Source organism: Pteropus vampyrus, unplaced genomic scaffold, assembly GCF_000151845.1.
Source record: "Pteropus vampyrus isolate Shadow unplaced genomic scaffold, Pvam_2.0 Scaffold7, whole genome shotgun sequence".
NCBI classification, from domain to species: Eukaryota; Metazoa; Chordata; class Mammalia; order Chiroptera; family Pteropodidae; genus Pteropus; species Pteropus vampyrus.
In genome coordinates this window covers 9828445-9843454 of record NW_011888788.1, presented here as the reverse complement: position 1 = coordinate 9843454, position 15010 = coordinate 9828445, and the positions used below count along the sequence as shown (strand labels likewise).

At 38.3% G+C, this 15010-nt stretch overlaps 1 protein-coding gene across 1 annotated transcript in view; it reads left to right on the top strand.

Moving 5' to 3' along the window:
- SEL1L2 (SEL1L2 ERAD E3 ligase adaptor subunit) overlaps window positions 1-15010 on the top strand; it is a 120738-nt gene that overhangs the window by 93449 nt on the left and 12279 nt on the right. The window contains exons 15-16 of the mRNA XM_011370356.2: window positions 1306-1454; window positions 2847-2921. Coding sequence (XP_011368658.1) covers window positions 1306-1454; window positions 2847-2921 — 224 coding nt within the window. The remainder of the gene's footprint in view (window positions 1-1305; window positions 1455-2846; window positions 2922-15010) is intronic.

Genomic DNA, 15010 nt, shown 5'->3' with positions numbered 1-15010 from the left:
TGGAAGGAGGAAGGAAAGATGGTACATGTGTAAATCTAGGGGGTAGGGGAAAGAGGCAAGTGAGGAAAGACTAGCTGAGAATTTCTTCAGTGAGCTAGGAGGTACAAGATTATCTTCTGAGAACAAAGGTAAAGCAGTTGGGGTAAGAGGTCTCATAAAGCCATGAAGGTCTATAACACTGTTTGTGGGGACTGAGAGAGGCCATGGCCAAGACAAGTACCAGGAGATCTAACATACACCTGAGTCTCTGCACTAAGACCTCTCTGTCAGAGGTGGAGCTAGTGCAGAGCAGACTGAATCACCAAGGAGGTCCAATCTGGCCAAAGAGTCAGTTGGCATTTTTCATGGTAGTCCAGGGGGAGGACCTGTTTAGTACTGCCTTGTGGGGTTGCCTAAGATGGCCTTATACATATAGTTCATTCCAGGTCACAGACCCAGGATCTATCAGATTCCTTAAGTTGCTAGAATAAGAGTAATAGTAATAGCTAATGTTTGTTAATCTTTATAGGTATTAACTCATTTCATTCTCTCAACACATTTAAGGAGTATCCCACAGTTTATAGATGAGCAAACTGAGCCATGATATGGTTAAACGTCTTGGCCAAGATCACAGTGAAGCTGGGATTCAAATCTGAGCAATCTGCCTCTAGAGCCTTTGCTCTTAGCTGCTACATGACACTGCTTCTAAAGGCTATGAAATGTTAGTGCTGTGGGAGATTTAAGGACCAACTAGTGAAAGCCTCTCCTTCTTCAAATGAAGTGCCTGGAGGTGCTCGACTCACAAAAGGAGTAATGGGAGAGCCAGGACAAGAATCTCAGCTGCTGTAGTTGATTCTCTGCCCTAACTCCAAATGCTTCTACTTGCTCCAAGCATGAGTTGAGTATGAGCAACGCTTCCCGGAGATGAGATTTGCCTGCTTCAAACTCCGCAATTATGGCCAGGAGGAGCTATACTGGTCTTTTGGTATGGAAGGATGACATCATGGTAGGGCTTCTGGTCCTCAGAGACCAACATTTAGTCTTTGTTAATTTTAGTTATGACATATTGAGGAGATATTTTCATGAGACTAAACAGACCTTCTTCAGTTTTCTGAATAGGTCGAGAACAAAGATCTCTACATTCTTACTTAAAATTAAACTTAACTTTTTCTCTCCCAAACAGTGGAACTAGAACAGCTTGACTTTCGGTTGGCTTTTCCCACCCTATTTAAAATAGCAATCATCACTATGACCATTATATCCATAGATTATAATGTAACAAAATAAAAAAAATAAGGGGTGGCTCAAAATAATTTTAACTTTCAGCTGGCTCTGGAGTATTGAAGGATTATAAACTTGCCTTCAAATATTTTTACTTGGCATCTCAGAGTGGGCAGCCCCTCGCCATTTATTATCTGGCCAAGATGTATGCGACAGGAACAGGAGTGTTAAGATCGTGCAGAACTGCTGTGGAGGTAAATAATGAGATGTTTTTAAAGTACTTTTCATTTATCATTCAGAGTAAGTGATACTGCTCTTAAATTGTTGGTGCCTTTGATTTTATAGATATTACCTCTTTTCTTCCAGTTGACAGTGTGAACAGTGACATTTGTCAGGATGAAAAGCAGTGATGTAACTCAGACTGAGAAAGGGAGAAAGAGAAATGATCCCTCCTCTCTTGCATTTGGCTTTTTATCAAGTTCAGAGCTCCTTCAGAATCCTGTTAAAGAGCTCTATTTTAGCCTTCAATCATATCGCCAGGGCAATTTGGCATGTCTAGTGGGATTAGGGCTTTTGACTTGGAAACTGAAAGGTTTGGTTTAGCCTAGAAAATGTAGTCCACTTCTTCCCAAAAATCAGGGTCCTTAGGTATTTGATGATTTGGATGACAACTGAGAAAGTGAATTCTTTCAGCCCTAGGAAGCTTTTAGGAATTTAATGCCCTTTATTGATTTGTGAAATACTTCCGCTGCACTTCCATGTAGCAATCTAGCCCCTCTAAAACTCATTTCAAAAGCTGCCAGCTAATAATCTATCTTTAGATTTGCTCCTTTGCCAACTTCCTAATGAATTATGTATGGCTAACCTCTTTTGGTTACATAAGGGCTATTCAGCTAAGTTGACGTTTGTCCCCATAGAACTCCACACAGCTCCCTTGTAGTTATGTCACCTACACCCTCAGGCACCGTCTTCCCTTCATTCTCTCCTTTCCACATCAGCTGTGGCCTTATAACTTGCCTTAGCAGAGCAGCAGTGCCCAGAAAGGACCCTTTTTAAAAACAGAAGTCAATACATTTTTGTTCTGCCAAATAGCCTCCAAGTCAGGAGAGTTTATTATGCAAACATAAAATAAGCCTCAGGAAGTTTCAGCTCAAAACAAAAAAATACACACTTATAATCTTTGTGTATATGAAAGGTATTAACTGTTAACCCTAAATAATTTGCAAAAGCCATGCTTTAGACCAGAAATTCTTGTCCAACTAACCAGCAGGAGCTGTAGACTAATGTCATTTATATTTTACCTGGAATGAAGCATATTGGCTAACCAGTCTGCTTGATTTCTCTTCCCATGTACAGCTTTATAAAGGAGTTTGTGAACTAGGCCACTGGGCTGAGAAATTCCTGACAGCATACTTTGCCTATAAGGATGGTGATATAGATTCTTCTCTCATTCAGTATGCACTTCTTGCAGAAATGGGGTATGAAGTAGCTCAAAGCAATTCAGCATTCATTTTGGAATCTAGTAAGATAAGTTAAAATTCTCTGCAATTCCCTAATCACACATATGTATATATGACTTTACTACAGGTACATTTTAAGCCTTCTGAATGGAATCTCTCTCTCTTTTTTTTTTTTTTTTTTTTTAGAAAAGGCTAAAATTATTGAAAAAGAGAAAATGTATCCAATGGCACTTCTTCTATGGAATCGAGCTGCCATTCAAGGTATAGAACCTAGATAAAAATAAGCATATACCTGGTCCCCATCCACTATTACTCATCTGATTTGCTCCAGCTGAGTTCTTGGGCACATAGACAGAAAGGTACAGAATATCAAGTAGGTGATATTTCAAACTGTACTAATATTAGGGTCAGTCTTTGGTTGGAGGTCATTTCCAGGAATTTCTTTTCTTTATTATTCTCAAGGTCCCCAGTTTAGCAAACCATACAAATTTTTCTGTAGCTCTGTCTTCATGGCACCAGAACAGCTGTTTGAAACATGATGGTTTTACTCAAGATATCAGTTTTCTTGGTCTGGCTTCAGTCTGGCTTGAGTTTTCTTTAACTTATCAGAGATGGAGCCTATGTTGCAATGAGTTTATAGGTAAAATTACATGGGGATCTAAGACTTGTTTGATTTCTCTTTTAAAATATCACATTGATTATTGCCACAAACTTTGGATCTTTATTATAACTGTTAGCATGTTAGCATCAGAAAGAAAGGAAAAAAAAAAAAAAAACGGAGTTAATTGGCAAGATCTTCTCAGAGCCTTTCCTGGAGTTCCTGTGCCCTGCTTGTAGGGGTCACGTGATGAGAAATGTAAGCTAGCATTGGTGGGAAAGCATTGACAGGTGGGATTTGAATCACTATGTCTCATTCTATTCTTTCCCTAAAATGATATTACTAAGAGTAGAGAGATATTGCAAAGCTGCCACCATTGGCATTTGGATATGCAAGGAACTCTCTTGCAGTAAGAAAACAATTTTACTTCCAATTAAGTTTCTCAAAATTGTTTCATGCTAAGGCCGAACTATCCTGTTCTACAAGAAGTGAATAGAATAAAAATGATTTTCAGTTCATGCTAATATGAGGCAGAGGAAAAATTCACAGTGGTGCCTTGTCACATCCAGCTGAGCTGGTAACACAACAGCAAGCTGTCTGTGCAATTTTAGTGAAAAATTCCCCCCAAAAGAAAAGTCTATGTTTTCTAAATGCAATAAAAACCTTGTTTGGAGTGGGGAAACAACACAAAAAACCTCTGAGCTATGGCAGATTACCTCAACTGCAACAAATACAGGTTTATTCCAAGCTAGGAAATATCGTAGACATTGCACCAAGGAAAAGAGCTATTGGAAATGAGGGGACATTAATATTAAACAGAATTCTCCAATATAAAAATGTCAGGCCCCTAAAAATAATTATGTGTCACAAGAGAGGTCAGTCAAGAGTGTCCCCAAAGATGTGCCTGCTGAGTGGCTCGCTTGAGGTTAGGAAACCTAATAACCAGTCACTGGCGGTACTTCTCTCAGCAGTTGCTGTATGTGAGGAGGGTGCTGAACCATTGGGGCTCAGCAGTCATCACCCTGCCACTGTGAAACTGAAAGAGAAAGCCCCACCACTGACAAGTGGCTCCCTGGGAGCCTGTCAGGGTCACCACATGCCTCCAGTTAGCCCCCTAATTAGAGTGAAGCTGAATCCTCTGAAAACCTGCTTGTTCACTGCCTTCCATTCTCAGAGACTTCAGGGGTCCTACTTACTGCTTGTAGAGCTTGGAAACACACAGAAGTCCTGTCCTTTTGTGGTTATGGCCCGGAAGGAATATTGGGGTCAAAGAAAGGCAGCTTTGGGCAAAATTAGAGATGGAGTAGGTTTCTCTCTAGGATTCCTGGAGCTTTTTGCCTCTCCAGGCCCCTGCAGGCCCATTTCTATAAGGTCTTGTCTACTTGTACATTTTGAAGCACCTGGAAAGCAAGCCCTGCTAACTAATGTCTTTGGCAACTTAAGAATTTTATGACGTTACCTCTACTCAGAGAGAACTAAAGATGGCTATGGCATTACATTGTAATAGAGGAGTCTAGAAGATTAAAAGAACTTCAGTACTCAAAGGAATCAGTTCCAAAATATTTTTGGCATTGCACTAGGCCAAATGGAATTTAGAAGGAGTCCTACACCCCTAAATGATATACCTCAGACCATACCGCACAGGGGACTTCCTCCTTTTCCAGGCAAGCTTAGACTGTGCTAGAGGGATTGGCCACAGTTGAGATGAATGCCCTAGACAAACATTTCCTTGTCTATTCAATCAACATTGTCCTGGTGAATGGAAACACAGACCCCAAAGAGACCCTTAGAGGTCATCCCTAAGTAGCCTTTAAAAGACTCAAATCTCATATCTTAAAACGTCACATGAATTTTTTTCCTACTCCTAAATGTATCAAAGTTTGCTGGAAAGTAAGATGCTAAAATATTTAACATATAGGGAAAGAATTTTCTAAAAAGTTTCCTACCATGTCTATCCATTCACTCCATAAATACTTATCAAGTACCATTCTACTTCTAGAACTACATCAATGATCAAGAAGCTTCAGAGTTCTTGCTTTCATGAGAGAGAGAGAGAGAAAGTAAGCTAGTAAACAAGACAACAGTGATATATGCTGCAAAGGATACAAAACATGGAGATGAGACAGATAACCGCTGGAGTGGGGTTGAGGGGATGCTTTAGACAAGGTAGTCAAAGAAGGCCTCTGGAGGCAAGTGACATTTGTGGTGAGACCTGAATGATGAGAAACCAGTCACATGAAGAATCAGAGAAATTCCAAACTTGCCAGATAGAGGGACTTAAAAAATCTTAATGCAGGGATTTTGAGGCAAGAATGAGCTCAATATTTTGAAGGAGTATTAAGAAGACTAGAGAACACTGAGAAAGTGACATGCAATAGGGATAGTCAGTGGGGCAGAAGACAGATAAGGCACTACTTGTAGGTCAGGTAAGGGGGCTGGATATTATTCCAAGTACAAAATGAAGCACTTGGGGGATTTAACACAGGGAATAACATGATTCAATTTTACATTTTAAAAAGATCATCTAGGCTGTTCTTTGAAGAATAAATTGAAAAAATAAAAGAACAATTTGGAGGCTATCGTAGTTTTCCAGGCTTGGACTAGATGGTGGAGGAGATGGCAAGAAACAGATGTGTTTTTGAGGCAGAACTAACAGGACTTGCTGATGGATTCGGTGGTGGAAGTGAGGGAAAAATAATTAAGAATAATTATTCTAGATTTAAGGCCTGAATAATAGTGGTTCTGGCACTGAGATTGGGAGAAAACTGATAGGGGAAGAGGTAGCAGGATGTTAGGAATCTCTATTGGGTTATTTAAATTTGAGATCCAAGTAGAGAAGTTAATAAGGCAATTATGAGAGTCTGGGGCTTAGGGTGAGACAGGACTATAGATATAAATTCAGAAACTGTAAACATAAAGATAGCAGTGTAACTAGATGAGATCACCTAGAGAAAGAGGAGGAGAGTGGTGGAAGAGGTTGGTGGGGGGGGAAGAAAAAAGAAGGGAAAGAAGAAATGCAAAAAAGAAACTGAGTAACAAGCCATTGATATTCTAAAATTTAGAAGTTGAGTAGAAGAGTCAGGCAAGAGTTTGAAAATAAAAAGTCTATGAGGCAGGAGGAAATCAAGAGACTGAAATGTCATTTATGTCAGGATAGATTGGATGACTTCAGTGTTGCTAGGGGTCCGGTGAGATAAAGATAGGGAAGTGGCCAATGGATTTGGCTGTATGGAGATTATCAGCCGCCTTGAAAGTAGGAGGTTTACGGGGAGAGGAGCAGAAGACGGATTGGAATGGGTTGAAGAATATTTGGGAGATGAAGCTTTGGAGATGGTGAGTGTAGAATACACTTTTGAAAAGGCTGGATGTGAAGTGAACAGAAAAATTGGGAATAGTTAGAAGGAGAGGCACCATGGGATAAAGGGTTGGTTTTTCTTCATACAAGATAGCAAGTGTGTTTGATTGCTGATGGGATTGATCTCGAAGAGAGAGAGAAACTGATTATGCTAGAGAGTAGAGCTTCAGAAGTGGAGTCTGAGAACTGGAGAGGTGGGATCCAGTTTCCCAAGAGTTGACCTACTTTCAAGAAATAAATTTAAAATGTAAAATTCATGATTTTTTATTCTTTAAGAACATTTGTACTGTGCCATGGGAGTTACCCTATAGTGAAGACAGTTAGCATTGAGTGTTATATTTTATATTCCATAAATTATATCTAATTCTGACTTTGGGATTCTGAGTGGCTTTTTTCCTTTTTTATGTATATTATCATTAGGTTGAGTTACTAGGAACTATACATGAATCATTTGGATTCTTCTTCTCTTTCTAATATTTCTATCAGGTAATGCATTCGCTAGAGTAAAAATTGGCGATTACCATTACTATGGCTTCGGGACTAAGAAAGACTATCAAACAGCAGCCAAACATTACAGCATTGCAGCAGACAAATACCACAGCGCACAAGCCATGTTCAATCTGGCCTATATGTATGAACACGGTTTAGGAATCGCAAAGGTAATTGTGTTAGTAAAAATCCTAGTAAAAGCAGCTGTATGGGAATAGAAAATTTACAAATGTTTTGCATTTCATTGATGTTATCAAAATATAGAGGAAAGAAGGAAAAGACTTAATATTTGCTGAGTCCCTCCTGTGTGCCAACCAACACACAGGAGTTATTTTTACGATTCATGCCCAAGGATATCACTAATGAGTAGAGTAAATCTAGTCTACGCCAATTTGTTTCATAAATTCATACTTTTTCCAGCAATATTGGTGGACCCTGTCTGGACTTCCTTCATTAAAATTTCCAATGAGTCTCAAGCTCTAAGAAATAAGGAGAAAGTGGGAATGAGATCAGAGCTGGATACCAAAGTGGTGTCTTATGAGACATCCACTGTGTATATGACAGTGCTGAGCACTCTAGAGAGGACCAAGAGAAATAGGTCTCCCTCCTTCAAAGACTACACATGACTTAAGGAGATGCAGCATAGTCATTAAGAAAAAGAGCAAAACAAGGAAATATTGGGTAAATCTCTTACACAGTAAATATAATTAAGGCAGAAGATGGCATTGGCATCTGACAGAGTAATAAAGGTTTTTTAAATATCAATAATGACAATAGCCAGGTGTTGGTTTGCTAAGTATACTATGTCATTTAAATCACACAACCACTCAATGAGATAAGCCTTATAAATGCCTTCAATGTATGCATCAGGAAACCGAAATACAGAGGTTAAGTCACATGGCCAGGTTTGCAGAACTTATCAGTGGTGGTGTCACAATTTGAATCCAGGCCTGTCTGACCCCATGTTTTGGGGGGAGAGTGGGCCCTGAATTGAGTGATTCTTAGTGCTCAAGCATATATTTCACTTCAGTTTTTATATCTCTGGCTGCATTTCGACAGCCAGGTAATGAGGGAGTTAACCGCTTTTCTATGCTCTCTTTTATTAATGCTCTTTTTTTTTCTTCTTCCAGTTGTGTTAGTAATTGAGAGTTATTGGTAGAGAATTTCCTATTTGATAACTGCTAATGATTCACACAGCAACCAAGGGTGTCTTATTGAGGTCCTGACAATCCAGCGAAGGAGATCCCTGCCTTCAGTGCTCTCCAATGGCCTGCCTTGTGGCTAATCACTTTTCATCAGCCCCAGCACCCTAAGCAGTGGAAAGAATGTCAAATGCAAATCCAGTCTGTTTCCTCCATTCTTAGCTGCTGCAAGCAGCCTATGTTTATAAAATGTGGGGAATGGGGGAACAGGACTGGATGATACAGCTATATTAGATGACTCTTTGGATGTCATTTAGCCACACCTCATTCCCCTGCAACTATCATCCACATCGGTAAAACAGAACAGTGACACCTTTCCTGCCCCAAGCTTTAAGGATAAAATGAATAAGGCTTCGTAGAAGGGCTTTGTAGTCCAACAGTGCATAGAATGGCTGTTATTTAGATCAGACGAGAATTTGAGTGACTGCCAATAAGGCTTCGATAAGATTAAAGCTTTTGTTCATCATTCCCCCATGCAAAATATAACAAGAATGGTGAGAGAGGTATTGTCTGTATAAAGAATAAAAGTAACACCACCCCATGGGTTAAGTTCAAATTACCTCTCCCGCCTCCTTGTAATTCAAGAAGGACTCTGAACACAGGGCCAACTATGCAAGAGAAAACACTGCCTGGTGGTGCCAGCTGGCCAGCTGTGTCAGATAGTTTGATTTTCCTCCTGGAAGTCATCGCTGGTTGCTCTCCTAGGCACTTCTACACAATGTGAGATAGCAATTGTCGAGACATACATTTCATACATTTAGAAAACACTATGACATTTCTCACTGGCCATATTTCTGTTCTTTTCTGTCTTAGTTCCTGTTTTATTATGGGTAGTTTATTTTAGTCAGTCGCAGACATATTTTTTTTCCTACAGAAAGTCTCTACATGTAAAACAACAATAAAAACAAAAATAAAACAAAACAAAAAAATAGGAGCTGCACTTAATCTTAAACCTGGATATGGGAATTTTAGATTTAATTAATGAGGGAGCCATTGCTCTTTGTCTTTATTAATTTCCTTTGTTTAGCAATTAGAAAATAATAATCAAGTACCCAGGCACCAAATTTATTAATCTGGTTACCTTGTAGATTAATGAGGAGGTACCACCTTTTCCAGTTCTTAAAATGAAAATGCTGATAATTAAAAACCCAAAGCTTGTTCTAGTAATGGTTAATGAAAGCAAAACAATTAGGAGAACAGGTTTTCATAACATTTAAATCATGGAGTAATTAAAAATTTCTTCAACAAGGCACTTCACAATTCTCTTTATTAGTCAGTCTTCATGCAAAACAATGGGAAGGATGAGTATAATATCATTACTGGAATTTCTCTGAGAATCTAAAAATGTGTGATGTGGAATCAGGTTTTGTAAATTCTCTATGTAAGCCATCTGGGAGAAGAAAGTGAAGTATGAATCAACTCTTAGTGAATTAATGTAAAAAAAATGGGTCACTTGTTCTCATCTATTTTTAGGAAAGGGCATTGGGGCTAGGGTGAGCAGGAGAGTTATCCTACTAGCTTCGCTGAGAAGCATCTCACTCCCCAGTTTCTGACTTCTGATTAAGTGCAATAAGTTCATGATTTAAACTGTGGTCCAGGACTGACTGCACCATTGTTATGGGAATACAAAATACTACTGAGGAGTAATTGGGAGAGGACCTCTCAATTCTAAATTGTATATTTAGAAATTTAAGTATTCACAATTTGTTCTGCAAGTCTTTCTCAATTTATACTTAATTAATTTATTTTCTTATTAAGTTTATTTGGGTAACATTGGTTAATACAATTATATAATTTTCAGATGTACATTATCATTTGACATCTGTATATTCTATTGTGTGTTTACCACCCAAAGTCCAGTTTCCTTCAGCTACCATGTATTTGATCCTCTTTACCCACTTCACTCTCCTCATCTACCTCCCACTTCCTCCCCCACCCCACTAGTAATCACTAGTCTATAGCCCTCTGGTAACCACTAGTCTATAGTCCATGTCCATGAGTCTCTGTTTGTTTGTCCTGCTCATTTGTTGCTTTTAGGTTTATATCTCACATATAAGTGAAATCATGTGATTTTCAACTTTTTTAGTCTGGCTTATTTTGTTTAGCATGATTATCTCGAGGTCCATCCATGTTGTCGCAAATGGCAGTATTTCATCTCTTCTTATGGCTGGGGAATATTCCATTGTATATATGTATCACAGCTTCTTTAGCCAATCATCTATCGTAAGACATTTCAGTTGCTTCCATGTCCTGGCCACTGTGAATAATGCTGCTATGAATATCGGTGTGCAAATATCTTTTTGGATATGTGTTTTCAAGTTTTTGGGGTAAATACCCAGTAGAGGGATTGCTGGATCATATGGTAGATCAATTCTTAGCTTTTTGAAGAACCTCCATACTGTTTTCCATAGTAGCTGTACCAATTTGCAGTCCCACCAACAGTGTATGAGGGTTCCTTTTTCTCCACATCCTCTCCAACATTTGTTAATACTTGTCCTATTGATTATAGTTATTCTAACAGGTGTGAGATGATATTTCATTGGGGTTTTGATTTGCATTTCCCTAATAGCTAGCAATGTTGAGCATCCTTTCAAATATTCGTTGGCCATTTATACGTTCTTTAGGGAGAAGTGTCTTTTCAGGTCCTTTGCCCATTTTTTGATTGGATCATTTGTTTTTTTGCAAGCAATGCTTCCGATAAGGGCCTAATATCCAAAATATACAAAGAACTCATACAACTTTATACTTGATTTAGAAGTACTTCAGAAATTTAACTATGAACAAAACCTGTCAACCATATCCTGTTGCCCATTCCCATTCCCATACCCGGGTTCAGGCCTGAATTTCTACCCATGTGGGTTTGTTGTAAAGGCTTCTCAGAAGACCTCCCATTCTAGCGTTCTCCTTTAAATCTGTGGCAGCGAGAGCTCTGCCCATCAAAGACCTGTAACCCTCAGGCAGCAGGGGGATCTTGCTGCTGGCGTGTGTCTCTTCCTCAGATATTACATTTCCCAGCTCCCTTCACATCCCTGAGACTAGTTCTTACCAAAGGAACATAAAAGCAAAGCTGTCATTTCTGGACTAAGGCAGCTGAGATGTAGACAGATCTTATTTCTGGTTTTATGGAGCTTGGGTCCCTCAATTACCAAATGAAGAAAATTTACCACCAAATGGGACTACCCTCATTGGCATGTTGGATATGTTAAGCCATTGAAATTAAGGAGGTTGTTACAGTTGTTAGCATTACCTTACCTAATCCATACATATCCATGTGACAAAGCACTACCAGGTTATTCTTGATAAAGTATAACTCTGGTACTATTACCCTACCACCTTACTCCTCTCAAAACATATACACATATGGGCACATGCACACGTGCACACACACACACACACACACACACACACACACAAATACAAGCAAGAAACACAAAATTAAAAGAATCTTATTGATTTTCTATTGCCTAATGAAGTCCAGACTTCTCGCTCTGGCATTCAAAACCCTCCTTGACCTAACCTACCTTTATAATAATGGCTTGATATGCCACTATTTCCCCATATATCGTCTAGGGCACTTTTTTTTATCCCCAAAAATCTTTGAACTAAACCCTCCTGACCTTTGGTTATATCACCCCATTTGCTGGAATAATCTTCTCACACAGTTTTGCCCACTGAAGACCAACCAATTTTTCAAATAGTTCCAATATCATTCCCATTATAAGCCCTTCAATGAACCCCCTCATTAAAAAGATGTCTGTTTCTAAACCTATGGTACTGTGCCTTGCTTTTCTTCATTTATTTATTCCCTCAACTATATATCAAGTGCTTCTTTTGTGTTATGAAGCATTGTGCTTGGTTCTGGGGATATAAGAAGAACAATGCAATCTTCAAAGAGCTCACAGTCTATTATGGAAGAGACATGTCCATAGCTATAGTGTAAGCCTAAAATGGCATGCTCACACAAGTAAAGTACTATAAATATGTATATAAAATAGGAAACAGTGCATTCAGGAGAAGGAATCACTGCTTTCAAGTACCATTCTAAAATGTTTTTGTAACATAGAATATAAGAAATGGGACAGTCTTGTTAAATGGAAGAAAGTATTTATAATTTAAGATAATGACTAGGAAATCTATTCTAAATTAAGACAAAAGGTGGAGGAAAATTATCCATTGGAGACTGGTTTCAGTATATATAGTTAGGCCTATTTTGGGGGTGTTCTGAGACCCAATTTCCAACATGGGGGGTTCCCACACTGTCGACATAAGAACATCAAAATATGTAGAGAATTTTTATAATAATTTATTTGGGCCAAACAGAGGATATACCTGGAAGCAAGATCTCAATAGATTGAGGAAAATGCTTCCAAGAAATGACAGGCTGTTTGTTACCTGTGCTTCTGACTGACTGACTATAAATCAGAGGTTCCCGTGACCCCTTTTTGATTAATTCGCTAGAGCAGCTCACAGAACTCAGAGAAACATTCTACTTGCTAGATCACTGGTTTATTATAAAAGCATATAACTCAGGAAAAATCAAATGGAAGAAATGCATGGGGCAAAGTACGTGGGAAGGGGCACAAAGCTTCCATGCCCTCTCCAGGTCTGCCACTCTCCCAAGCACCTCCATGTGTTGACCAACCAGGAAGCTGTATGAACCTTTTAGGTTTTTATGATGGTATCATCACATAGGCATGGCAGATTAAATCATTAGTCTTTGGTGATCGATTCAACCTCCAGCCCCTCTCCTGTCCCAGTCCCTGGAGTTTAGGGGTAGGACTGAGAGTTTCAACCCTCTAATTACACAGTTGGTATTCCTAGCAACCAGCCCCCACTCTTAGGTGCTTCCAAAAGTTACCTCATTCACGCAACGAAAGACACCTTTATCACTCTCAGTACTTAGGAAATTCCAAGGGTTTGGAAAGCTGTGAGCCAGGATCTGTAGATGAAGATCAAATATATATTTCTTATAAATCACAATATCACCACCTAGTTGATAATACATTTTTCTGAATCCTGTAGGAAAAACAAAAACTTCATATACTGAATAAATTATAAATAGAACTGACAAAAATAAAAGTAATTATGGTACAAAGTATTTTTATTTCTCCTTTGTCTGGTTTGACCACCTATGGAGTTTTAGAACTGTAGCTTTAAACACCAGAATAGAATCATTTTCTGGAAAGGATAAGTTAAAGTTAGATGTTTATAATGGCCCTCTCAGAAATATAAGGCAGAACACACACCTCTTAGAAATGGTCACATACTTTCTTGAAATAAATGTCTATTATCTAATGAAATCATCAGAAATGGGGTTGGGGGGGAGGTTGTGTGTATATAGCTTTATTAATTATGGAAACATACCCTACAAAAAAAAGAAAAGCTCCAAAATAGAAAATGTGTTATATAAACTATTGTGTGATAGTATGGTAGTATTCTGTTAGCTATTTTATGGCCTAGTGGTTAAATGAGCAGGCTAGAAACAAACTCTCTTGATTTGATTCTCAGCTCTGCTACTTACAAGTCACATGAATTTGGGTAAGTGACTTAACCTCTCTGTGCCTCAGTTTCTTCATCTTTAAAATGGAGTTAATATTATCTGCCTTGTAGAATTGTCGTGAGGTTTAAGTAAATGACAGTCATGATTGGCATGCAGTGAAAATATTTCATAAGTATTAGCCATTATTATGAAACACTGTGTGACCACTAAAAATAAAAATATTATTGATGAAAGACTATCTTAGGACATGGTATAATTATTTTAACTATATTGTTAGGTTAAGAAAGCAAAAGAAAAATATTACACAAAGTGAAAAATTCCTAAATTAGAAGTATGTATATAAGAATATATATAAGAATACTGGAATGCTAAAAAAATGTATATAAAATAGATCTCTGTTGGTGGTGGTTCTTTTTTTTTTAGAATTTTATTTTATTTTATTATTAGTTTCAAGTATATAGTACATTGGTTAGACATTTATATAATTTGTGAAACTGTCCCTCTGATTATTCTATCTTCCCTCTGGCTCTACGCATAGCCATTACATCACTGCTGACTGCATTCTCTATGCCGTGCTCCCCATCCCTCTGACCATCTATTAACTACTAATTTGTACTACTTTAACCCTTAACCGCTTTCTCCCAGCACCCCCCACAACACTCCCCTCTGGCCATCACCAGATTGTTCTCTATATTTGTGAGTCTGTTTTTGATTAGTTTGTTCTTTTAGTTCCTTAAATTCTGTATATAAGTAAAATCATGTGGTATTTATCTTTCTCTGTCTGATTTATTTCACTCAGCATAATAACCTCCAGATCCATCCATGTCTTTACAAATGGTAGGATTTCAATTTTTTTATGACTGAGTAATATTCCATTGTATATATGGACCATACATTTTTATTTAATTGTCTGTTGATAGTCATTTAGGTTGCTTCCATATCTTGGCTATTGTAAATAGTGCTGCCATAAACATAGGGATGCATAGATCTTTACGAATTGTTGTCTTGGTTTTCTTTGGATAAATACCCAGGAATGCAATGCTGGATCAAAAAGTAGATCCATTTTTAATGTTTTGAGGAAACTCCAGACTATTTTCCATAGTAGTTGTACCAATTTGCAATCCCACCAACAGTGTATGAGGGTTCCCTTTTCTTCACATCCTCTCCAACACTTGTTCTTTGATTTATTGATGATAGCCACTCTAA